The 27,281-nt window shown below is 43.6% G+C and overlaps 1 protein-coding gene across 1 annotated transcript in view; it reads left to right on the top strand.

The window, feature by feature from the left end:
• Positions 1-25,554, top strand: part of AATF (apoptosis antagonizing transcription factor) — a 63,928-nt gene extending 38,374 nt beyond the window's left edge. The window contains exons 8-9 of the mRNA XM_032843298.1: positions 2,895-2,966; positions 25,211-25,554. Of these exons, the coding sequence (XP_032699189.1) occupies positions 2,895-2,966; positions 25,211-25,274 (136 nt within the window). The 3' untranslated portion in view covers positions 25,275-25,554. The remainder of the gene's footprint in view (positions 1-2,894; positions 2,967-25,210) is intronic.
• Positions 25,555-27,281: the final 1,727 nt, after the last annotated feature.

Below are 27,281 nucleotides of genomic sequence, written 5' to 3'. Positions count from 1 at the left end.
TTATTACCCAGTTTTTCAACAATTTATTATTTTAAAATTATTAATGGTATATTTTGCGTTCTTTCTTAAATCTTGAATCTTCAAAATCTGGTGCACTTAACTTGGTCCATCTGCAGTAGTCCGACTAGCCATGGTTTCAAGGGCCTACGTAACGGCATGTGGCCAGTGACTACTGAATCGGACGGTACAGCTATGGAGTAGAGCTCATAGTCTTTGTCCAGAGAGTGGATTATAAACCTCTCTTTGTTGTTGTTTTGTTTTTTAAAGATTTATTTATTTATTTATTTGACAGACAGAATCACAAGCAGGCAGAGAGGCAGGCAGAGAGAGAGAGAGAGAGAGAGGAGGAAGCAGGCTCCCGGCAGAGCAGAGAGCCCGATGTGGGGCTCGATCCCAGGACCCTGGATCATTACCTGAGCAGAAGGCAGAGGCATTAACCCATTGAGCCACCCAGGCGCCTCATAAACCTCTCTTTGGATACAGCCAAGAATAGTGTTCCTTTTTTCAGATGGGCACCAAAGTTTGGTGAAGCCTCAAGACATTAAAATGCATTTATTAATAATACTTAGGCTTTATACTTAAATTAAAAGGTTATGTGACTATTTATATTCTCATATATTAACATAACCTTTGAGAGGGTATTTTGGTTTAGTCTTTCAATTTTCAGTATGTGTATCTTTGGATTCACCAGCAATTTCACATTTCAAAATTTATTCTGAAGATATATGTAAACAAATATGCAATAATTTATGTATAAGAATCTTCACCTTAACACTGTTTGGTACTGATTTTAAAGGGGAGCAGTCTAAGCTTGGGGTGCCTGAGTGGCTCGGTGCGTTAAGCCTCTGCCTTCAGCTTGGGTCATGATCTCAGGGTCCTGGAATTGAGCCCCACATCAGGCTTTCTGCTCAGCAGGGAGCCTGTTTCTTCCTCTTTCTCTCTGCCTGCCTCTCTGTCTGCTTGTGATCTCTCTCTCTGTCAAATAAGCAAAGAAAAAAATCTTTAAAAGAAAGGGGGGGGAGCAGTCCATATAAATGCCCATTAATAGGAAATTAAATAAATTATAATATATTGACACAGTGGAATATTCTGCAACAATTAAAAGAATAGACTGTGTTAAAAGTGTATAATGTAGAATATCAAGTATATTACAATCTCCCTTTTATGTGAAAAATGTGTTAAGTTTATGTTTGTCTTATATATGGAAAATGCTACAGCCACACTTAACAGTTTATAGTTAAGAATGATTATTTCTGGGGATAGGACTGGAGGAGGCTTGTCAGTTTTCTATACATTTTTGTATTTGAATCTTTTTTTATAAGAATTGTATATTACTTTCTATAATTAGGAGGTAGCAGACATTTTTAAAAAACACGTATGCAAAGAGATTTTGTTTTTGCATCTTACGAAACGTGAAGAATGGGAAGCAATATAAATGTTCAAAAATGTATTCTACTATTTCCACTCCTGGGATTCTATACAGCTATCCAGATATTGTTATGGGCCATTACTTACAATGCTGCTAAGTGAAAAAAAGAGAATACAAAAGTGTGTGTGTGTGTGTGTGTGTGTGTGTAAATAACAGGATTACTATGAAAACAGGCATAACTAAGCAAAATGTTAACAGCTCTCTTTTAAGTGGAGGAACTATGCATTTTGTGTGTGTGCTTTGTTGGTTTCTTTCCATATTTTCTATAATGAATTTATACCTTTTCTATTACTCTTGTAATGCAGGAAATCTCATCACTATTATTGTAAAATTCATTTGTTAAAAAAAGGATGAAATTTGGGAGGCTTAGCTGTGGGTGGTACCATAGAGAATCAAATTACTCAATATGTGTAAAAATGTTTGTAATACTGTAAAGCTAATATTATGTACGTGAAAATATCATATTTTTGTTTGTGGATAGTGTTCTGCCCAAGTAGAATTTTGTGGGTTTTTAAAAAGATTTTATTTATTTTTTAAGTAATCTCTACCCTCAGCATGGGGCTGAAATTCACAACCTGGAGATCAAGAGTGACACGATCTACTAACTGAGCCAGCCAGGTACCCCCCACCCCCCGATAAAGTTTTTTAGTTAGAATTTTATAATATGCATATTGTCATACAGCCTCTGTTATAATGAACAGAAGGGCTACCTCCTGTGGATTCTCTTTGGTAGAATTGGGTTCATATAAGGTCATATAGTTGTTCAGCTCCTTTCATCAGAGGATCTCAAAGCACTTTGTGCAAAAATACCCTTTTTTTTCTGTTGGTGGGAAACAGAAGTGATAGAATTTAAATTTCCATAACACCATGACTTGAAGAGCTAAGGATCAAACAGGTTATGTCTCAGATGTACTCCTTCATTTAAAGATGGGTGAAATGAGAGACTGGATCTAGTGAATAGAGATGATGTGGAATTCTAGAAGCCTTTTCTGACTCAGGGAACCAGTGCTAATGAGTGATGGTGATGTGAGGCATTGTAGTCTTGTGTTGCACCACTATGGTGCTTACTACTTACTAGTAATGACATAGAAAAATGATTAAGATGTACTTAGAAAGAAAATGGAGTACTCAAGTCCTCCTCCTCTTCTATCTGGAATAAAGTTTAAGGGTTAGTATATTGCTCAAGGGCACAAGTGTGTCTACTCTTTTGAGACTTTGGTATAAATGGATCTGTGTTGAACTACTGTCATTTACAATGTGCTGTTATGAGACTTTTCTCCTGTAATATTAAGGGAAAAGAGGGAAATACATTTGTGATTAGTGTGTGCTTATGAATTGTTCTCCATTCCACTCTGGAGTCACACGTTCCTGTGATCAGTTCTGGACTTTATTAACTCGGAATGTGTTTCGTTTTCTGGGTTAATAGTTACTAATGTCACTGCCTGTTTGTTTCTGCTTTATTTAGGTTTCATGTCCTCAGCAAGCTACTGAGCTTCATGGCACCTATTGACCATACTACAATGAATGATGATGCCAGGTGAGTAATAGATTAATTATGTGTCTCAAATGGCTCCATGACAGCCTGATATTGACCTGTTCTACAGCCTGTCACCCTCTCCATTTCTTCTTATCAGTTAACCATTTGTCATTGGCATCATAGTAAGGGTCCTTGTCACTTTTCTTCACCCCATAATTACTATAGAACCAAACCAAAACTTCTGTGAATATCATTGCTGCCTCTGGTGGTTTTTTGTTCATTTTGCTGTTTGGTTTTTTAGCCACCTGCCAAGGCATCTAGGCCTTTCTCTAGTATGGAAAGGTAGGTCAGGACAGTGCATGTGCATGCCTTCTGTGGCTGGGGGGTTTTGTGTATATGCTCTCCTTTTTAAAATGTCTCTATAGAGAGTGCTCTAGAGATGTGTGTTATGTTGTGTTTGTTCAGGCTGCTGTTGAGGACATACTCATTTTATAAACTGAAACAAGACAGCAATGTATGGAAAAATGTCTCCTTGTAATATTACAATTAATAGCCATTTTTCAAAGACTCACTCCTTCTGTATTAGCCAGCATTCTAGCATTCTACTACATTGTAATATTTCTGTATTACTTATTTAGCCATTTCCTTCTCTTTCATTTATTTGCCATTCATTTATATCAGTATGAACTTGTGCTTTCCTACTTTATTCAGTGAATTATAACCTATTACTGTCACTGTTTTTTATTTGAAATTGTTCCATGTTAATGGAAGCTCTTTCAAGCTGGCTTATGTCCTTTTGGGATGTCTCCATTCCTTGAGTGTGTTCTTACTTTCTGGCACAACAGGGTATTCTAGGCTTGTCTTATACTTTCCCTGTTCCAGCCCTGGAGTCAGTCTTTCTTCAAGGAGCCCTGATTCCTTTTTGTGTATTGTGGTATTTAGAAGCCAAGATCTGTGTGCTAAGGGTGTTCATTGTCATGGCGTTTCACTGTTCCTAGGCGCTGTCAGTGTAGGGAGCTGTGAAGTGTATGTGTGTTAAATATACACACATGCAGGAGAGAGCCACTTGAGGCATCTCTGACTATTTGCTTTCAGTCCTTTTTTCCCCCCAATTTTCCTAGACATTTTATTTATTTATTTATTTATTTGTTTATTTATTTAAATGTACTCTGCATGCAACGTGGGATTCAAACTCATGACCCTGAGGTTAGGGGTCACATGCTCCACTGACTGAGCCAGCCAGGCATTTTACATAGTAAAATGTCACATATTGAACTTTTTCTTGCCAGTCTGTCATTTACTTAACACTTTGTTTTCAATGCGATTTTCAGGTAGTCAGATCTATTAATATTTTTCCTTATGGCTGCAGGCCTTGGTGTCATGCTTACAAAGTCCTTGTCTTTCTTGAAATCATAAAAACATTCTCTATTCATATATGCACACCAAAAATGACAAATCTGTAACTTAGCAAAACCAAAACTATTCATTTGAGGAAAACTACTATGTACTAATATGACATTTTAACTTTCAGTCTTTATGAGTTTCCTTTGAGAATGTTCTTGTTTTTCTTTAGAATATAATTAAAATTACATTCTATGGGAATTTTTTCTTTAAATATTTGTATAGTGTAAGCATTTTAATGTCAGTAACAACTCAAATTTTAAATGACTTTATAATATTTTTATATTGCTCATTTAGTCATTCACTACTTGTTGGACATTTAAATGATTTTTAATTATTGTAAATAATGCTATGGTAGACATTTGTAAACATGAATCTTTACCAGGTGAAATTACTGGTCGTAGGGTAAGCATGTAAGGGTTTTGCCAGCTTTATATTTCAAAGTTCACTTACCCTTTTTATTTGAGAGTATTTCATCTGCTATTAAACTTCATCAGATTTTCTGTCCTGGCCTAAAAAATAGTAGATGTGCAAGTTGAGGTGAACATATGATTACTTCTTTTTTGTTTGCTTTTGTTTAGTACTTTGAGTGCAAAAGAGCATATGGAGGGTTCTGAGTATATTTGTACTCAGAACTTCGTGACTTCACTGTGCTTTGTGAGTGAATGCCTTTGTCCAGCTGGGGGGTTTTGTTTGTTTGTTTCCACTTATTTCTGGATCTAGTCTGTTTTTTTGAAATTACAGAGTAAATTGAGTGCAACTTACAGTCCCTGTCCGGACAACATGGAAGATTATATTAAAGGAAAGGAAAACTAGATGTTCAAAAATGAAGACAAACCATTAAGGAACCATTATTACCCCACGCATAAAGTGTGAAACCCAGTATATTATTGGTGGCATCTACAACTTTTTGTCCTTTGTAGTTAGGATTATTCTTGAATCACCTAATATCCCAGGGGCACTTAGTTTTCCTGAATCTTATTTATTCACTTAACAGTTTCTGAGGGTTGCTACCAAATGCTAACCAAAGATGATTTAAAACTGACTGTATTATTTAGGATTATGTTGGACTTGGTCTGCAAGAATCTTAAAACCTGTTTACAGAGATATAAGCAAATGAGTTTATTTTTTGACAAAAACTTTAGGGGTAGCATGCAATTATTGGCAGTGGTTTCCCCTTCTCAGTGATAAAAGGGCTAGCTTCTCTTAGTCTTTCTCTTTTGGTCCCAAGATGGCGGCTGCAGTTTTAGCCATCAAACATGTTCATGGTAGGAAGAAGAGAGAAAAGAAGTAGTGTCAGATATACCCTTTTTCTTTTATCAGAAAAGTAAAAGCTTCCCCAGAATCCCCTCCAAATGTTTTATATCTCAGTTGTTAGAACTGTGCTACCTTGCTACTTGAGGTGGAGGAGCAGGCAAGGGAGAAGGGTTGGGAATGTTTGTTGGGTAATAGTCCTTCTGCCATTCAGTGTTTGTGGGGGGAAAAGGCTGTCCCTTTTGGACTGATTGCTTATTATCAGCATTGTTCTCCAGCTTGTTTAGCCCGCTTAACAAGGAATTTAATAAAAGTCTTGTAGCTGGAGAACTAAGCATGTGTTTTTTAACACAGTGCACTCTATTCCCATTGTGTTTCTTAAGGAGAAGAGGCATTTATCCATATTATTGCTTGTGCTCCATAGTCTGAGTAAGCCAGATTAACTGTGGGTAGAGGAACTGGGCATTAGTTCTCTCTGCTTTTAGTATCCAAACTCTCAGGGCAGAAGGAGGCAGTCCTAGCTTGACCTCTTTTGTTTTTCTTTAGGTAATTCCATAATTGGTGACAGTCGGCTACTGTAGTATTTTGTCTCCTACTTTGTATATCACAAAATATCACTGAGGAATTGGAAACTTTCATAGTTGTTAAAATATCATATTAGTACATAGTACTTTTCGTCAAATGAATAGTTTTGGTTTTGCTAAGTTACAGATTTGTCATTTTTGGTGTGCATATATGAATAGAGAATGTTTTATGATTTCAAGAAAGACAAGGACTTTGTAAGCATGACACCAAGGCCTGCAGCCATAAGGAAAAATATTAATAGATCTGACTACCTGAAAATCGCATTGAAAACAAAGTGTTAAGTAAATGACAGACTGGCAAGAAAAAGTTCAATATGTGACATTTTACTATGTAAAATACTATGTAAAGACTTTTTACAAGTCTTTATGAATCCCAGTAAAAATAATGGGCAAAATATGTCAACAAGCAAACTTAGAAATCATAAAACTCATATAGCTAAAAAAACAAAGACTGTCTGTCAACCTCATTAATCAAAGAAATGCAAATTAAAATGAGATTTCATTAAATTACAAAATATTAAAAGATTGGTAACCCCCTGTGCTGATGGTGTGGGGAAACAGACACTTCCATGTACCATTTTTGGGAATGGAATTGGCAAAATGATTTTGGAGGGCTATTTGGCAATGTGCGTCAGGATTTTAACTGTATACTTGGGTTCCTGGGTGCCTCAGTGGGTTAATAAGCCTCTGCCTTTGGCTCAGGTCATGATCCCCGGGTCCTGGGATCCAGCCCCGCATCAGGCTCTCTGCTCAGAGGGAGCCTGTTTCCCCCCCTCTCTCTGCCTGCCTCTCCACCTACTTGTGATCTCTCTCAAATAAATAAATGAAATCTTTTTTAAAAATGTATACTTATCTGATGACTCAGAAAAATCTACTTCTAGGAATTGACCTCAGGAAATAAATATAATCTCAGGGGTTATGAGACTGATACCCACATCTGGGTCCATTCTCAGCAGGGAGTCTGCTTGAGGGATTTTTTTCCCTCTGCCTCTCCCTCCCAGTACCCCCCCCCCAGATAAGTACATTTAAAAAAACTACTTCAAAATGAATAGATAAGTAAATAGGAAATGTAGAACAAAACAAGAATCTTTGTTGCAACATGGTTTATAATGGAGAGAAATAAACAATTTTAATGACCTTCAATAAGCAACTGTTAAATAAATCACAGTAAGATCATTCAGTGAAATTATAAACAGCTGTTAAAGGATGAAGTAACACTGTATTAACATAATGTTCAGCTACAAAATATTTTTTAGTATTATATGTTATACATATAATATGTATATAACAAATACATATTATAATCCACATTTTGAGTAAATAGGTGTATAGGATGGGAAAAAAAAGTGGTTTCTTTTAAAAAATGCATTATACTGTTTCCCGGTTATTTTGTTAACTAGAAAAAGAAATCGTGCTTGTAACATGATCAACTTAAGTTTTGACAATAGAAATTAAACTGGCGTGTATATATACACATATGTAAGTGTATGTTACAGTGGTTAGGGAAATATCTGGGAAGACCACACATGATAATATTTACAATGTTTACTTGTAGGAAAGGAATGACATGAGGGAGGGGGTGAGGGAGACTCAGTGTTTTTTATGCTTCTAATTTGGTCCAATCTTTTGCCATGCATTCATAGAAGTTACATCAAAAAAAAAAAAAAGAAGAAGTAGTAGTAGTAGTTACATTAAAAAGTAAGACGCTCTGAAAAAATGGACATCAGACTCCACATACTTATTGCTGGCTGGAGGGGAGTAGAAAATACAATTTACTTTCTAGCTTCTGTATTTCCATAGTCTTCCAAATTTTTCTACAATTACACTGCTTTTTATCAACAGGAAAAAAAGATGTTTTCAATTTGGAAATTATATATATAATACACAGAGGAAATGGGAAGGTGGTGATTATTTCTGTATTAAAGTAAATGAATGAAAGCTGTCTTCCTTATAGTTTCCGTCCTATGGGCCATATGGATAAAACTGGTTTTTTAGTACCTGGCTAGTGTCTCTTCCCATTACCCTCTGCCCTCCCCCCTTTTAAAAAGATTTTATTTATTTTTTTAACAGAGAGGGACACCGCGAGAGAGGGAACAGAAGCAGGGGGAGTGGGAGAGGGAGAAGCAGGCTTCTCACTGAGCAGGGAGCCTGATGCGGGACTCGATCCCAGGACCCTGGGATCATGACCTGAGCCAAAGGCAGCCGCTTAACGACTGAGCCACCCAGGCACCCTTCTGCCCCCCCCCCTTTTTTAATCATAGTAAAATACACATACATTTTCTAGCACTTTAGATTTCTTATTTCCAGAGGTAGCTCCACCTATGGTTCCTACCTTAGCCAGGTCTGCAGAGAGAACCCTTCCTCTTTGTTCCTTGATTCCAGTGTATTTTTCTGCACATGCTTAAGTTCCCCCAATGCTTGGGTTTTTTGGAGGAGAAGCAGGACAGAATCTGAGCGCTATTTACTTGTTCTTGAATCCCCAGTTTGAGCTAAAATCATCCAATTTGAGCTAAAAAAATTTTTTACTTGGTCAAATTGAATTGAAACTGGAACATAGTTCTCATTAAGGGAGAGAAGAGAAGAGATCTTTAATATGGGGTATTACAATACCCTAAATGGAGAGAGAAGTGCTATCATCTTTAAAAAGGGAATGGCATCCTCATTTTGTTTCTCCTGTGATGTGGTCTGTATAGTATTATCTGTTTAGTTAATTTCTGCTGATACATACTCTTTTCTCATGCTAGGAATTTTCTTCAAGCCATGTTTTTTTTTGTTTGTTTTTTTGTTTTTGTTCTTTTTTTTGTTTTTGTTCTTTTAAAAAAAAAAAAAACCTTTTAAATGCAAAGTTTCCAGTTTGTGTTCCCATGTTTACCACATTTCCTTTTGGGAGCCTTTCTTTGTAGATAAACTTTGGATACTAATTTGAATGCCTTTTATGTGCTTTCAGGTTGCCTATGTTAGTGACAGTCTCATGGAACCCTTGATACTTTATGTGCTGGGCCAGTAGATCTTTTACTCCATCCATTAGGAGGTGGGCGGGTGGTTTCTACTGCAGACCTGCTGAACATTCCCAGTATTGAGAGAAAACCAAAGAAACCCCCTTTCTTTGCCCATGTGTTACATGTTTACATGCAAGGAAGGAAATTACCAGGACCCTAAAGATGATCACTGACTTGGCCAAGCCCTGGATACTCTTGGTGCAGGGCAGCTCAGCTCCAGAGCGGCCGCTGTTGACCTTTGGAGTCATCTTTGCTAAGAGGGCACAGTAGCGCGTGATACTACTACAGAGACAGGGTTATCAGGGAGGAAAAGGCTTGGTGTCTGTTTGAGAGAGAATCCCTCTAAGCATCTTGTTACCTCCAAGAACAGGTCAGGGTCATATTTGCATGGTTAACAGGAGGATTGCTGTTCACTTGTCTGATGACTGAAGTTAATCTAAGCTTATCAACATTTTAGAAACATTGCTTACTTTACATAGTGTGACTCCCCTTGGGTACTTTTAGACCAGAGAGAGTCTGAAGTAAAAATTCAGGTGATCTCTTATTATGGTTCTAACCAAATTTGGAGATTGTCAAAATAATCATCTGGGGGGTTTTTGCCTGTATTTTTGAAAGACCCTCTGAGGCAAGACTTTTTCTTTTTCTTTTTTTTTTTTTTTAAAGATTTTATTTATTTATTTGACACACAGAGAGAGAGAGAGAGAGAGAGAGAGAGATAGATCACAAGTAGGCAGAGAGGCAGACAGAGGGAGAAGCAGGGTCCCCACGGAGGAGAGAACCCTATGCGGGGCTCTATGTTAGGACTCTGAGATCGGTACCTGAGCCGAAGGCAGAGGCCCAACCCACTGAGCCACCCAGGTGCCAGGAGGCAAGATCCTTAAAGAAGTTAATTCTTCCTCATTTGTTGTATTGATTTAGGTCAGATAGAAAATGCTGGTGTGACGAATAGGTGAAGCAAATTCTAAGACCTCTGAGACAGGTCAAGATACGGTTCCTAACCGGTAGCTGCGGCCTCAGATTTGGGAATGGAGTCCACGTGGGTGCTCTGTGCACTCTGTGGGCGTGGCGTGCCCCTCCCCAGAGCATTTTGGCTCTTGGCTGGGTCAGGGTGTCCGCGACAGCTTGCGGCCACGAGCCCAAGAACCGTGGTCTACCGCGCATGCGCCACTGCTAAGGACCGCGGCTCTTCCAGAAACGCTGTTCCTGGACCATCCATTGTGAGGCTAGCTTACTGCATTTTCCTTATTACAAAAATGCTGGCAGTATTAGCACTTTATAAGTAACCCATTCCTTTGCAAAGAACTTAAAGAAATTTTTCTACAGAAACAGTAAGAATTTCCATCTTGGCTCCCCATTTCCCCCCCCCACTATTAAAAAAAACAAACAACAACAACAAAAAAAACACTTTCCCACTCCTTCTCTGAAGCTGCCGGCGTTAAAAAAGAACAAGGAGAGGATCCTTTAATGATAACCACTAAGCACCAAATACATTATTGTTTTACATCTGGAGTTTTAGAAAGGAAATGTACACAGGTAATCCAGCCTTGTAAAGTGCTTTGTCAACATCACTGCCACGTTGTTCTTGAGGTGCCTTGGTATAATAGAATTCGTGCAGGCAATTTATCTTCGGCTTGCCATTTTCGTGTGTGGGTCTGCACCCTTAAATATGGGCACAGTCTACCATTCTCCTGATGATAATCTTTTCCCCCAGTTGGTAATCCAGAGGTTAACTTAGGCTGTTTTTTACTCCATTTGCCTCCTTTACTCCTTTGTTTAATAGAAGTGTGCACCGCATCATGGTGAAGTATTCTGGTGTAGTTTGCTCGGCATTTGAGAGCACATCAGCTAATAGCACATCAGCTAATAACCCCAGAAGTACCCGCCACAGAGCATTTGTCGTTGGTTAAAAACTTGCAAGCAAGAATGGCTAAGATACAGATGCTTTCTCTGAGCCTTCTTATCTCCTAAAAAGACACAGGTCATTCTGACAGGTGAAACAAGTCCGGGCAAATATGCAACATTGATCTAATCAGCAGGAACGAGAGCAATATTTTCACTGGTGCTGCCTTTTACCGGCGTCATTAAAGGCTCCCATTACTCTTTTATTAGAGGTTCCCTCTCTTCCTTATCAGATTACAGAATGAACATAACTCACAGCAGTGATTTGATCTCTTGTTAAAGAGGATTACAGCTTTGCATTAACTCGGATTGACACAGTTTATAATTCGCTTGTTGATACTCAGGCGGGCGGCTTCCCGTGTTTGACCCCCCAGCAGTGCTGAGGGAAAAGGACCCCCATATATCATCATTAAAGATGGCGTCCAGCACAGAGATAGGAGGCATGGGGCCTTCCTCCTCCTCTGGTAATGTCAGAAAGGACAAAGGAAACATTCTCAAGTTCAAAGCTGAGGCGTGGGCCAGAGTGTTAAAACTGGATTGGAAACTGTGATTGTTTCTTCTGTTTTTCCTGATTTGCTGCTGTTCGGTCTTATATAATTCTGGTGAATTTGCATTCTTAAATTGAAGCCTTGGTTCCAAGCAGAATGTAGAGTGATAAAAGCACATCTTCTAGAAGGAGATTGTAGATGCTGAACAGACAAATCTTTTCCTCAAAATGGGGCTTCTTGACTAAAGTTCTCATTTCGATTAAATTCCTATCATTTCTTCAAAGAATTGTGAATCCTCTTTTCCCCCTCAAAGGGATCTTTCACATTCTTTAAAGTGGATGTAAATATTTCTCTTAAGGACTTACTGTTTTTAAGTTCTGGCATTTTATTATTACTGCCTTTTAAAATACAATATCATATAATAATGTATTAATCACAGCTAAGTATCCTGCAAGTGGGTAGGCAATAGCTAAATGTTTTTCACCTTAATTTAGATTAGGTCCTACATTTCCCACAATGATCACTGAGCCAACATTAGGTTGCTACAATATGTAGACCATTTCTGTTTCTAAGTGCCTTCATCCTTTGCTCTGAGTTATCCACCCTAAGTCTGCTTTCCTGTACCCTTCATGTACCTTTTTTCATTCAGTCCTTAAACCACTGAAGTGGTTGACATTATCTTCCTTTTATGATAAGAATACTAGGGCATGGGGCCCCTGGGGGGCTCAGTGGGTTAAGCCTCTGCCTTCGGCTCAGGTCATGATCTCAGGGTCCTGGGATCAAGCCCCGCATCGGGCTCTCTGCTTGGCAGGGAGCCTGCTTTCTCCTCTCTCTGCCTGCCTCTCTGCCTACTTTGTGATCTCTGTCAAATAAATAAATAAAATCTTAAAAAAAAAAAAAGAAAAAGAAAAAAATACTGAGGCATAGAGCAATTAAGTAACTGGCCCAAGTTAAATAGCAAGTAACTAATGGAGCTGGTCTGTGCATTTGGGAATGTGAATTCAAACCTGCTGCTGTTTCCAAAGCATCAGCAAGCTTTTAGAAATGTCTAGAATGATGTGCCAGAGGGAAACTGATTCTCCTCATCCTCAATATACATATAAGAACATTTTCTTAGTTAAAAACTTGTTTTGGGGGTGGGCAAGAAAGACTCATTTGGATTAAAACAATTTTTTCTTCTCCTTTTCTTCTTTTAAAATAGAGAAGCTTTTTAAAAGGCTGGGGGTTGCCTAACAAGTCATTCACATCTTAGTATGAATCACTGAACTTCTGGACCTGCTCTTACGCTTACACCATTCATCTGGTTACAAAGACCCTAAACCGTATAGGCAGCTTTGAAACCTGAGTTAGAGTATTCAGGTAGCTTGCCCTTACAGTTCTACCTCTGCCATATTTCGGTACTTGTCACCTTTCCTTAGAGACAGTATCTTCTTTTTTATCCTGTAATAAAAACAATACATGCATATGGAAGGAAATTTAGAAAATACAGAAAGGACAAAGAAAAATTCATCTGTTACGTGCTATTGAGATTGAATGTTAATACTTTATGTTTTCTTGCAGAATTTTTGTGCGTATGTGTTTTATAAAGGTCTGTATCTATCTATCTATCTATCTATCTATATATCTATATATATATATTTGAATCCCTTTTCCTGGTTAACTTTATGTTGTAAGCATTTTAACACCATTAAGTTTTTTAAAGACATTATAATAACTTTATAATATCCACTTATGAAATACTGTTGGACATTTAGGTCGTTTCTGTTTAAGTAATACTGCAATGAACATATTTGTACCGAAATCTATATTTTAAGTCTTGCCGTGTCTTTAGAATAGATTCTAAGAAGGGCAGTTCTTGGGTCAGAGGTGTAACTTTGTCATGATTTTCTATCAGTGGTACTAATTTACATGCCCCTGCTCCCTTGCCCGCTGAGGCTTGTCATTACACCTTTGGTAATATGGAGGGTTATGTTTCAAAAGTATTTTCTGTTTTGATGTGCTAAAAGTTACTTACTTTTTTGTAAGTTGATAACAACTGACAGACACTTTACTGACCTGCGCTGTGTTAGGCACTGAACTAAGTATCTAATGATTATTTTCTCATATAATAGTAAACTTGAAGAGTCCGTGTATTTATTAATCATTCATATTTCTGCTTTATCATTTCATTATTTTTCTTTTGGGTTTTAGTTTTGCTTTGCAATTTGTATGAATTTTATTATGGTTATGTATTATGGTTCATATTTTTTGAAGATTTTTTCCCATTTTGCTTGCCTGTTAATATATGTTCAATGGTCTGTACTGTCTGTCTCTCTTTTTGAGTCAAACTATTTTTTATATCCCCACGTGGACTATTGCACCAACAGTCTCTTGACCACCCAGTCTGATTTAATCACGTGTGTGTGTCTTGCCTGGTAAGACCTTCCTAGAACACTGCTTCAAGCATGCTAGTCCTCACTGTCTATAGAATTGAACCAGTACTCTTGACCCTGCGCCTCAAGGCTTTGCTCCCTTTCTCCCCTCATCATGTTTCAGTATGCACCCTTGTGCTGTCCCCACAACACCTACCTCCCAACCACTCCGTGCACTCTCCTCTCTTCATTCTGCTTACTTAACCCCGGGTGTCTCCTCACCCCTTCCCCACCTTGGTCCCTGCCTGTTCATAGTCCTTGACAACACCAGCCTTTCCCGGGAGATTCCCCATTTCATACTGAGCTGGGGGGCTCACACTTTCCTGAACCCCTACTCTGTTTGTTCTCCATTAATGCTATTTATTACAGCCCACAAAAGCGCTTGATGGGGGTTTTCTTCTCACTAGAACACTTAACTTATGGGGCCCCTGGCTGGCTCAGTTAGAGAGCATGTGACTCTTGATCTCTGGGTTGTGAGTTTGAGCCCTACACTGGGTGTAGAGATCACTTAAATAAGTAAACTTTGGGGAAAAAAAAGAACATTTAACTTGTAAGTCAAAGTAGTGTGTATATGTTTACTGTAATCCCATATTTGGTTTTGTATCAGAGTTTTATGCTCATACATTTGGAATAATGTATTTTGATTCTAGTTCTATCTTGCCTTATTGTATAACATTTTGGTAGCACGACTGTTATTTGCAAAACCATATAATGTCCAGCTGGTGTCAGGCTCTCGAAGCTAGTGCATTTTGCCCTGGCGCTCAGACGGCACGACGCAGAGGAGGGTTTCCTCTGTGGCTTCGTCTCCTTCTTTACGAAGCCAAAATAGTTCTTGCTCATGAGAGTCTCGAGGACAAAATGTTCTTTAAAATTTTTTGTTTCTGAGGACTATTTTAAATGTAATCTGTACAAAAATCTAAATAAAGAAAATGTATGTTTACATATGGGTAAATACTGTATCATCCCTTTGCCTTCAGCACAAACATACCCATTTCTGTGCAAACCTGAAAAAAGTTGGCTGTAGGTCTTCTGTCTGAAATGTCTTTAAAGGCTTTCAGCTTATAAGTCTATTTACAATTTGCTGGTAAGACTGTTTTTGCAAACAGTCCTATAAGACAGATGAACAAATGTTTTTGCCTCTCTTACCAAAATCTCCAAATCCTCTAACTCCGCTAATATCCTTTCCCCAGCTCCCCTAGCACCCTGTACCTGTCCAGATCACATACTGTGCTTGCTGCCTGGTCGTGCCCCTAGTTAGCTATGGGTTCCCTCTCCAAACCGAAACACGGCACATCTCAAGCGCCAGTTCCATATTTGTTCTTAGCCCTTGGCCATGTTGGAAGAGCACCAGAAATGAAGAGTCTAGCTCTGGGACTTCTTATACCCAAACCTTTACGGAGAGAGTTTTTGAGGTCATTTTTATGGAGGGTGAACCATGGGAAAAGATCTTTCATGAACACTCTTGAATTTCTATCGCTTCCAAGAACACACACCATGAACTTTCTATTCTGTAGGAGGTTTCCTCCTGTCCATGTTGGCTGTGGGATCTACACTGGGTCTGTTTTCTGGTGGCCTGCCTACAAATTATTAGTTACTATGGAAACTTGGAGACTGTAGACAGGGCTCTGTGATGACCAGTTACAGCTTAGGTCGGTTTTTTGGACTGCTTTCGGGATTTGGGATTCGTGTGGTTTAAGAAGAAAAAGTGTAGAATGGATTCTGGACGTGCATTAGCAAGGTGTCAGAGTCCCTGGTTACCTTTGTTATTTTTAGTGTTGATAGTAAGTGTCAAACCAAAAAAGGATATTTAGATAAAGGGCATTGCCTCATTGTAGTTTGAGTTCAAGGTGCTGGGACGTGCTGCATTTGTAATGGGAAGCTATTACTAACTACCCTGGAAATGAGATCTTGAATGAGCCATAACCACACCTTGTGTTTTATCCATTGTCTCCCTCTGGGGAGCAGAACACTTTATAAACATTAACTCTTTTACCCTCTGGGCACCTCCACTTAAAAGGTAAATAAGACTGAAGGCTCTTTCTTCTCCAATATAGATGAGGCAGCATCAGCCCAGTGAGGGAAATTACTTGATCAGAGGCAGGAGAGGCTTTAGTAGCCTGAGGTGTTTGGAGTCCCAGCAGTGGACCTGGACAGCATGGCGGCTGCTGACACCCAGGAGACTGCCGCTCTGTGTGGTTCCCCTTTCTGCTTCTCAGCCTGGTGGGGGCTGGGCCTTTGTCTCACGCGGAATGTGAGATGCTGCAGAGACGCACAATTGTTCTTCAGCACTTTGTGCTCCTTTATAAGAAAGAAGAAATCAATACACATTTTCTCCTACACGCACTTGGCAGTACTCTGCCGCCTCGCCTACCTCCCGGGCCTGCTGGGAAGGTGCAGCTGTGCAGCAGAACACATCCCACCAGCTGCCTGGGGCAGAGATGCAAACCATCATTTTGCACTTAGCAGTTAGGCTTCTTAAAACCAGTCTTCTCGTTGGCCAAGGTCATCACACTGCTGGCTTTGGTGACTGGCTGGTGACCCAGCTTGGGGGAGATGCCCTGTTGCAGACACCCGGAGGCTGTGGGGTCCTGGTTACTGCCCCTAGGGAAAGTTGACATGGCAGATGTCTGGGACAAACCTTTTTTTTCCCCCCAAATTTCCCATTTACAGAGAAGAGGAAGAAGTAATTCTTTGAAGGATCCTACTAGAACCCAAAAAAGATTGACAGATGGAGGGCATCTGCTTTCATTCTATCAACTAATATAAGTAAACTGTTCAAGCCAGAGCTCTGTGTCAGGGTGTATTTTATTTTTGAATCAGAAAATGGGGTATGGATACCTGTAACTCGGAGCTACCTGCCATTAAGCACCTAAGTGTGGGACAGTGAATGACAAAGATTTTGCTGTCATTATTAACGGATGGTGGTTTAGGTGATAGCCAGCATAGCCTTGCAGGGCCAGGGGGCACAGTGCCTAGGTGAGGGCGTCAGAGCCCAGCCATGGTGCTTGTTAGAGCCGAGGGCATTGATGAGATTGCCAGGGGACGGTGGGAGAGGCCAGAGAGGAGGGCAGGGAACAGAAGCTAGAAGAAGGTCTACACTCCCAGCCAGGAGGAATATGAAAAAGACAAAGAGGGAAGAGGAGCAAAGGAGAACACAACATCCTTGCACCCCAGGGCAGAGTGTGTCAGGACTTGAGGGTCAACAGCTAGGAGGCTGGCCCCGAGGGCGCACTGGTACCTTATACCCCTCTTTCAGGGTTGGCACCTGGCGTTTGTGTGCTCCCTGGTCACACTCTTTTTGTTGGGAGTTGTACGGGGCTTTCTAGTTAAACAAGTTCTCCTGCTGATCACCAGGCGTCACAGAAACCCTTGCCAAAACTGTGGATTGCCAGTAAACACCTTCACTAATTTCCATGTGTTCTGACCCCCAAAATTAGGATTTCAACTGGAGCTGAGAGATGAAGCACACGCCGCCCCCCCAGGCACTGGGTCGCGGGGCAGCAGCCTTGATAGGGACACAAATGTAACTCGCGTGTCAGTCTCCCCTTCAGTGCGGTTGGAGGAAGTGATTCACGTCTAAGCAGTGAAGCATCCCTGAGCTTTTAACAGGAGCTGTGAGAGGGGCTGCTTTTGAACAAGGAGCTTCATCTTCCTGAAGCCGGCAGTCACAAAACCGTAAACACAACACCGGCCAACTCTATTGCCGGGATCGCGGGGGCCTGACGTTAATATTAAACATCTCCAGCAAGGCAGAGAGCTCTGCAGCCCAGCCACAGAATAAAAATAAATAAAAATAAAGAGAAAACCCTGCTAAAAGCGGTGAGATGATTTGTCGTCTTTCCTGAGCGAGGCCATTTGTCTTCTCTCGCATCAAATCTGTTATAAAACAGTCAAACTGTGAAAGTGGAAATCATCCCAGGAATATGGAATATTAATGCACAGGAAGGGAGGCCACATCCCTTTTGTCTAGAGTGCCAGTGTCGTCGCCCATCCCCGGCCACCACCAACCCTTTTAATGCTAGTCCACCAAGGTAAATTATTTTTCTTTAGAAAATTTTGAAAGACTTAAAGCTGGTGGTAGGGATGACAGAAGTTTCAAGTGTTTGTCTTCCTTTGTTCAAGCAAAGTGAGTGTAGCTGACTTGGGACCCAGGAAGGAGTCCGAGCGAGCAACCCTCTGCAGATTCGGCCCTCATGCCATCTCTTCCTGGCCTTCTTCCCTTTCCTTACTTTCCCAAGCCTTCCAGCTCCTTTGTTTGGGCCCTCAGCCCGCTTCTCTGAACATTTATAAATCTCCAGTCTGTCTGATCTTTAGGAGACAGGCCAGAGGCCACATGTCACATCTGTAATTTAAAGCTGCAGAGCTAAAAGCATTTGCAGAGGTTTGAAGGACCTAGTTCTGACCCGACCAAAAGAGCGAATTGGAGCAGACCTTCTAGAGTCTCCTTCAGGCACCGGGAAGATGGTGATGAGAGCAGACACATTAGGTGATTTACGGGTGCAGTTTGCTGGAAGCCAAGCCACTGGCCGGGGCCTTAGAACTGCGTTGTATACTGCCACCTCGTGGCGGATTCGGGCAGCTGCTTGGAGATTTGCCTTGTCTCCAGATTTAGGTAATTAGCCATGGATGTGGGCATCCTCCGAGCCTGTCTGCTTTGCTCTAACTTGATCCTGTTAAGAAATAAGTCCTAGGTAAGAGAAGGTTGCTTTCTTTTCTTTTTACCTTTCTTGGGTACGAGGGGAGGGCCATGTATGTGGGGGCGGGGTTTGGTATGGAATTGTGTTGAGATTTCAGGAAAGGAGCCTGTGATCCACTTTTTGTTGCCAGGGGATGTTGGGAGGAGAGCAAGGAAGAGTTAAGGGCTGACCTCCTGGCTACCTTCAGGAATCCTAAATTTTCCACTGTCATATCCTCTATGTTGTCCTAAGAGCTGCATGTGTCTCTTCCCTTGGCTTGCATCCCTAACAGTCCGGTCTTGGAGACAGGTTCTAGCACATGTCCCTGCCTCTGATGTTGTTCCTGGGACGGGTTAGGGTTTACCCTCTGCCTCAGCCCCCAAAGAGCACAGGGCAGTTGCTTGCCATGTGGATTGGTATATTTCCCCTGCTAAGTCACAGAAGCATTTCTCAAGTACCTTTGTCTCACCTGTAAAGTCACTGATACAGAGTAGAATGGCTTTGGGTCAGAGAAAGCAGAGGGAATGAAAGATTAAGGGAAGGTACCATCTTGTGTCTCATGTTTTGAGGAGCTGACCACAAAGCGTTCAGAGGGTCAGGCTCCGGAAGTTCCCTTTGTTTGAGGTCACTGGTGTGTGTCTAGCGAGAATTGGCGAGATGTCTTGTTGGGTCCCAATCAGGGAGAGCCGAAGCCCCGTGAGGGCAGGGGAAGTGTGCACTGAGGGCAGTGGGGGGAGGGAGCCCCGTCCTGCCCACTCCGGATCAGCAGGGCTGCGCTGGGCAGGGAGGGCGCAAGGGCCTGAGCGTTGGGGCCTCTTCTGGCTTTGTCTCAGCGGGAAGGAACGGGTTCTCTGCACCTCATGAGGAACAGATCTGGTTCTCAGAGGGCCTCCAATCATTGAAGCGCGGCTGCGGGACGAGCGGTCCATGGGGTCTGTGTCTGGGCTCCCAGGGGCCGGGGGCTGCTCTTGCTTGGGCCTTGTTGGCTGCCCCAGAACCAGACGAGGCTCACGTGGGGCCTTCAGGGGGCTGGTGTGAGGCGGGGGCCCCCCTTCATCATGTTTGTCAGCCTCTGCGGCTCTAGGAGGTCAGCTCTTCCCAGAACACAAAGGTGAGCGAGGGCCAGCGGCGGTAGCTTCACCAGTGACTCTCTGGTGCAGGTGTCTGTCACCCGAGCCCCTGCCGGTCCACAGGAGTTGCTGTTCCCGCGCTTCCTGCACTGACCCCTAAGGATTTGGGTTCGTGCGGATTCCGTGGCGGGAGGAAGCTGTCTTGTGTGCTCCCGCGTCCTGTGGTTCTCCCACGGCCATGCAGGGAGCCAGTGCCAGGCGAGGGGTGGGGGCACGGGCTGTGTGGGGACGGGGCCGGTGCAAGGAGGAAGGGCCACGACGCACCCTGGGATGTGTCTGGGTACTCAGGAAGAGCCCCTCCACACACACCACGAAGCAACAAACGAACAATTTCAGATTAGTCAAGGCCAAATGACATGTGTGAGTCTAACCGGGAGAGCAGCACTGCAGTCTCCAGCGGCCCATTCGGAGGCCCGGCTCGCAGCCCCGACTGCGGCACTGGCTCGGAGAGTGCCCTGTGCTTTGCTCTCTGCCTGCCTCTGGCCATGGGGACAGGCGGGTAGAGCTCGGGGCTGGCTCCGCAGCTTTGGGGTCTGGGGACAACGTAGTGCGCCTCCTGGACCCGGGTGCTGCAGGCCCCTGACCTGGCAAGTTGAAAGGCCGCACAGATCCTGTGCAGGTGTGATGAGCCGCTTTGCACCGACTGCCCCGGCGGCAGCATGGACGACTCTGGTTTCTGTCACAGTCAGTGGGAGGAACACGGGGAGAACTGAAAGGAGCGTCTGGGGGGGGACACACGTGGGGCTGCAGTCTCCCCGTGGGCGCTGCCTGTCCCCACCTCACCAGGCTGCTCCAACCTCGCCCTCCGCCCCAGTGACTGCACTCTGTGGCCCCCTCTGCTGCCATACTTTGAGTCTCTTCAGAAGAATCAGGTCATAAATAAGCCGAATTCTAACACACACACACACATTCTGTCTTTATGGAAAATGGCTGCTAATCCATGATCATTTTTTTTTCCAGAAACAGGTTTTATGATAATATAGTAAAAATATTAAATTAGAAAATGCCTCACTAAGGGTTATAAAACCTTACTACACTAGAGATAGGTAATTATCCCCTGTACAGCCTAAATGACAGTTTAAAAGAAATAAAAATGTTAGTGCTCATTACTTGCTTTTGTAGGTTGCAATAAAGGGTAAGTTAAATTTTAATTCAAGGAAGGGCCCCTGCTATCGACCTTCTACCTTAGGTCCAAGTCTTGTTAATTACTCCGTAGGTTATTCTCCTGCGTGATACGGACATTAATACATTTTCCACAGTGGACATTCCCACTGGCCAGTGAGGCCAGTGTGGGGGAAGGGTAACAGGGGGGACGGTGTTTCAGCTCAGTGATTCAAATCTTGATTCTTGAAATGATAGGGAGCAGGAATTATGCTTTTTTTTTTTTTAACTAAGTTCATTATGCATAGCCTTAAGGGGACCTCAACTATACACTTACCCTAGAGAATCAGATGGAGACAAGGTTAACCTGAAGGATTGATAGTTGAGCTTCTCTGCATGGCTAAATCCCGGTTAGGAAGGATGCTGCGGGGGGAGATGTTCCCAGTGGCAGAAGGCAGTCCAGCCCTCTGTCCCATGGTGCCTTTTTATCACCCAGTTTTCTTTTTAGTTTTGTTTTCCTCGGGATGGGGAAAGGGATATGGTCAGGTTCCTTTTCTGTGAAAATGCCTTTCCCTTTCCCTTAGCACTGGCACCATGTCACATGCGTGTGCGCGTGTGGGGGGAGGGGACGCTGTGCTTCGGGCCCTGAGTCTTCACGCTGAGGTGTGCAGAGACTCCCCGAGGGGAAGGGACAGACACATTTTTTGGGAATCAGTTTCCAGTTGTGTACTCTTACCCCACTCAGGGTAAGAGTGGGGCGGCTGGAGAATGCACCTAGTCCGGGGTCTCCAGTCTCACCTCTCACAGCGCCCCCCACCCACTGAGCAGCCCGCCGTGCCCCTCCTCTCTCTGACTTGAAGGGTTCCCACCCCAGGCACCGAGCGGGGGCGTGCCTCACAGCACTGAGGTGGGCGGGAATTGAGAATGGAGGGCACCGGCACCAGGTGACAAGGCCTGTGGCTCCGAGGGTTCCAGGGCTTTATTTCCAACAAAGCTGCAAGAAAACCTAATTGAGCTGTCAGCTGGCACATCATTAAAACAGTTTTTGGTGGTAGATCACTATGTGATGTTGGGGGGCAGGTAATTCAGAAGGAATCAAAAGAATTGGGGGACGTTGCTGTCACAAAACTCCCTGTCCCCGTCTGCTTGTCCACGTGATGAAGTTTCTCTGCACTTGCGTCTGCAAAAACCGACAGAAAGAGCCTGGATGCTGAGCGTTCTTTCATTCTGGCGATAAATACTGTTCACCATGAGTGCGTGACTGGCCCCGTCCGTATTATGAAGACGTGCAGTTCCAGCAATGTTTTACACAGTTATTGTAATAAATTTCCACCAAAATTATAATACATTTTATTTAACTGTTGTTGTATATGTCTGTTGTATCCCGATAATAATTGTGTAATAATGACACAATCCAGAAGTACTTTTTTAATTACTTAAAGCCTTACGGTGTCAAGAAATGAAAATATTTTCAACTTACGAAATTTCATAAAAAGTGTTCAATTTGCATATTTATTTTTTGTGGCCAAGAAGTGTAATAGGGTGATCCATAAAAGGCTTCCAAGTATAAAACAATTAGGACAAAAATCTGTAGGGAAAAATCAAATGGAAATACAAGTTTAAGAAAGGAAAGAAAGCTGTAAAATTGCCAAGTGGAAGAGTATGTTTATATGTTATTTAAGTAAACGATGATCGGTATCAAGGCAGGATGGCGCGAACATCCCACCGGGTGCTTTACAGAAGAAATGAGAGAGTTTTATTCCAGAAGTTAGTACTCCTAAGACTCTGATAATTATGTCCTTTGTGACTAGCAAATTTATTGAGAAAAACCGTGTGTGTGAGGGGGCTGCGTGGTGTTGTAGAACTCTTACAGGAGATAGGCAGACAGATTCGGGGCCCGGGCTGTGGCCGCGTTGTCCCCCTGCCCGCCCCACAGGCCAGCGCAAAGAGCCTCTGCAGGGAACCATGTGCTGGAGCCGCACAGAGCAGACCAGTTGGCGCTGGGCGGCTTTATCCTGGAGGTGCTTTTGGGGGGTGTGTGGTGTCCCGTTGGGGCTAAGAAACAGCAGGGCGAAGGGGGAACAGGAACATCAGTTGGAGGCTGTCACCTTACTCTTGGCCAGGGATGGTGAGACTGGAATCGAGGGGGGCTGGGTGGGAGCAGGGGAGTTTAAGATGCTGTGGGGGTAGAGCCAGTCACTGAGGAAGGCCCAGAGCTGCAGTGACATTGGAGGTCTTAGATTGGAGTCATCCCTTCCTCTTCGTGTGTGTGTGTGTGTGTGTGTGTGTGTCTCTCTCTCAAACTGTTTTAAAAGATCCCAGACCCCTCAGCCTTCCAAGTTGCTTTGCCACGAACAGCTGCATATGTTTGTCAGCTTTGTCCACCTGAGTGTGAAATGATGTTCTATCAAAACATGGGTTTCAGCATTTCACTCGGCGCTCCTGACACGTGAACCCCGCTGCGGCCGGTAACTGGCGCGGGGCCGGGCACTGAGCAGAGGCCCTTGGTGGTGGTAATGACGGGAGCCAGTCTGGCGAGCGGGGCCCTCACCAGCCTGCACAGCCCTAAAGCCAGACTGTCCTTTTTGTTCTGGCCTCTCTCCCCTCCGTGCCGTTTCTTTTGTGTGTGGAAATGACCAGAGAGACTTGTGCTTATGGGCAAATAGGCCACCGTGAGATCCCGGGAAGCTCGCGCTGGGCCCAGCTGTCCTCCGGTGATGGAGCTGGTGATTTGGAAGCCTCGGCCTCTGGAAGTGAGGCCGCCTGCCTCTTGTTGGCCTCTGGTCCAAAGCGCCTTCCACCCAGCTTGTACTTGTGGGCTGGCCAGTGCAGGCTGGCAGGTGTGCATGGCCGGAGGAACAAAAGAGCCGAGCTCCAGGTGAGGCTGTGGCCCTTGTCTCTGGGCCGCAGATCTGGTCCACAGCTCAGGGGCAGCTGCTGGCAAATTCTTGGGTAAAATCTCTGTGATCATCCTGGAGACCTGCTGTTTGCACACCTGCACTTCTTTGCCTGCCTTGTGGTCCCCAACATGAAAGGGTCAGGCTTCATTCTGGGCGACTGCGGTTTCTTCTTTAGAACTTTTCCTTTTCTAGAAGTCTTAATATGCTTCTTTTATTGCTGGACTTCCTCCCGATGGTACCTCTGTTTCCACATACCACCCTCGCAAGATGACTTCATACACAGACTGAGACGTTTTTGTGTTGCAGCCTTGTTAACCCGAAATAGCTGTTTGAAGGGTGGTGGTTTGGTGTTTTGTTCTGTTTGGAAAGTCAGGTTTGCTGAAGATGGCTCTCGGGTAATGAGGGCACTTTCATAAGCCTATTCTCTTAGCCAGCATGGCAGGCTGTCTTTTAGGGTGAGCTCTTGAAAGTAGAAAACAGAGCAGGCACAGCTTTCTTGTGGAGTCATTCCCTGGCTGGCCTGTGACCATAGCTGTGTGTGCCTGGCCTCCCTCTGTGGGGGTTAGTGGCGCAACCTTCCTGCAGGGGCAGCTGTGGGTCACCTGCCTCGGCTGGCCCTGTTTCCTCCGTGGCTCGCCCCCCTCCTCACATCCCCGCAGGGGGAGTCTGCGCTCTCTGCGCGCGGGACCGTGTTTGGGTGCTCCCATGACAAGGGCAGGAGAGACCCCAGCCCACCTCTTTTGAGATTTCCAGGCCTTGACACAGAACATGGGCTGGGTGGGTTGTTGCGTGTGTGTGTTGCACCTAACAGCAGAAAAAGAGGTTGGAAAGGAGACTTTATTTTCAAAGACCCAAGACCCTGGCATACTATCATTTTCTGAATTTTGAAGTCCAGCTCTAGAAATAAATGAGCCAATCGAATTATTTATTAGATTGAAAATAGATAAAAGGGGCCAGGGGAGTGGGGGAGAACCTTGGTTCCACCACCGAACAGCTGCACATGTGATAGTAATTGGAATCTTGTTGCCAGGTCATTTTCATTGTTTTTCAAGTACTGCCAAGTCCAAGAAAATGTATGAAAACTAAATCATATCCCCCTACATCCCATGTCTGATTGAATCCTCCTCGTCGTGCGGCAGTCTCATACATCCTATTAAAATATTCAATCTTGTTTTCTTACTTGAAGAGCCTGTCTGTAAAGGGCAAACTTATAGAAAACTCATTCCCTGGAGACAGGTATCCAGCCACACCGGACTGTTTACATATTTTACTATTTGATTGGCTGCTTCTGGGTTTTACCTTCCTTTGTATTTGTGAGTAAGGGCTGTGGGATGCATTTTTAATTACCAGGCTGTGTTGGCCATTGAAGAAACCAAGGGGACATTTCCTGGCTTCTCAGTTCTTGTTGAACCTTGAAAAGGGAACCAGTGTATTTACCAATTTGTTTTGTTTGTCTTCTAGGACTGAGTTGTATCGATCTCTTTTTGGGCAGCTCCACCCTCCTGACCAAAGCCAAAGGGACTGACCGCACCTGCCACTCTTGCTACAGGCCCGAGGCGGGAACCCAGACACACGGACAGGCGGACACACCGTGCGCCGGCTCGCCAGCCCCAAACACAGGAAGCTGTCAGCCCATGACTTTGGGCTAGCTGGGGAGTCCTGGGCAGGTGGGGGATTTAGAGCACATGCCTAATAAGACCCAGGAAGCCTGGAGTCAAGTGTCCATGTCCCCCATGCTTCAGTTTGCTGGGGACCCGCGCCCCACGCTCGTTCACCATCACAAATAAACCGTGTTGTTACGGCCACGGCCATGCGCATGATGTCTTAGGCAGCTCGGAGTCAGTCGGCTTGAGAGATCTGGTAGAGGGACAGGTTTGTGGGGGACGGTTTTCACTTTCTTTCCAGTCACACAGCCACCTCTCATGATACAAAGTTCGTGGAAGCCCGGATGCCGCTTACTGGGCGGGTCATGTTTGGCAATGGCTCAGGGCTCTGAGGAGCAGGGAATCCCCAGAAACCTATGAACTGTGCCCAGGAGACTCTGTTACTTGGAGGCATTCGCCTGTGTGTCACAAATACAGCTCCCTGACTTCTCATTTCCTCCTCTTCCCCCTGTAGATTTCTTCCACAGTCCTTTTCCAGTCTCACCATTCCTAAATCACTTTATTGAGATGAGCTCTGGTGTAAATCCAGCAGGAGGAAATGATTCACTTGTTTTTCATGCAAAGGTCAAAAGCTGGAAATTAAATCCCCATAAGGGGGATTTATTGGCCTGCTGTGGTCAGTATGCAATGAAGATTATCTCGCATAAGCAATGTGTGTGTCCGGCGCTCGCTGCTGACCGCCCCTGGTTCCTTTGCCCACATCTTTACATGGAGCTGTGGAATTCGAGAAGACACGCGCATCCAGTTGTGGTGCAGAACTAGTCACTATTGTTAACGTCAGGTTCTGATACTGTTCTGAAATGTCAGAACCAAGTGACAGATTTGGGTACCCGGGAGTCCCACATGTCATACTGCCTCAGTGTCTGGGGGCCACGTGCTGGGCCTAGAGGCTGGGCTCCAGATGCAGCGAGTCCTGCTTGTGATCAGCCTCACGGTGTAGTGTGAGCGTCAGAGCGTCTGCTGAGCTCAGGATGGGCGAGACAGGGGAGGGGGGGGAGGTTTTTCCATCTCACATTAATTGGACCTTGGTATGTGATGATTTATTTCTCTGGTCTCAGTACTTACCTCTTGGGCTTGACTGTCAGGGAAATGTTTAATTTTCAGTGTATCTCCAGCTACCCAAAAGATCAATCAACAGGAATAGAGTTCCCCCACATTTACTCCCTTCAAAATGATCACTTTTTAAAATGGAGAACATCCAATCCTGTCCACCTAGCCTGAGGAGCCCGAATCGTGCACATTAGAGCAGCAGGAAGTAACCTCCTAATACGGGACTTCCGGTGAGCCTGCCACTAACCTCTGTTTCCTGAAGAGATCGAATCTTTGCCACAGTTACTCTTGACCTGATAAAGAAAAAGATTTAAACAGGCACTTCAAGATATTTGGAGTCCAACGTGTTTAATTAAAATGAATTAAAATCAGGAGAGATGAGAAAGGACAGAATTTTCAGTAAAGAGAGGCTTGCATTTTAAAATTCAGAAGACCACCCTCCTTCCAGCCAAGAATAAATTGGAAACTATTTTAATTGACACGGATACTGCAATTCAACTGTTACTAGAAAGACAGATTAGTTGATTGATTTGCATTTTAATAAAACTAATACTTTACATTTTGGTAGCTAATGCTGATTTTCAAATGAGGTGAGAACTGTTATCATGAGTTTCCATCCAGGGCCCTTTTTCAATGTTGACTGAAGCATTCCTCCCTTTTGTGTGGAGTTTGCTTATTTTCTTTTTGCCCAGCTGACTACTGCATGCGCAAAGCCCAGGAGCCACCGACCTTGGAGAGCTCCCAGAACGCTCGCAGCGGGGAGGGGGGGCCCGGCGGCACCCCCCACCCACCATGGGCTGGGAAGCAGGCAGTGGGCC

This window comes from Lontra canadensis, unplaced genomic scaffold (genome assembly GCF_010015895.1).
Source record: "Lontra canadensis isolate GAN:19392208 unplaced genomic scaffold, GSC_riverotter_1.0 scaffold137, whole genome shotgun sequence".
Classification (NCBI taxonomy): Eukaryota; Metazoa; Chordata; class Mammalia; order Carnivora; family Mustelidae; genus Lontra; species Lontra canadensis.
The sequence above is the reverse complement of the archived record's forward strand: the minus strand, read 5'-3'. Positions and strand labels throughout refer to the sequence as shown.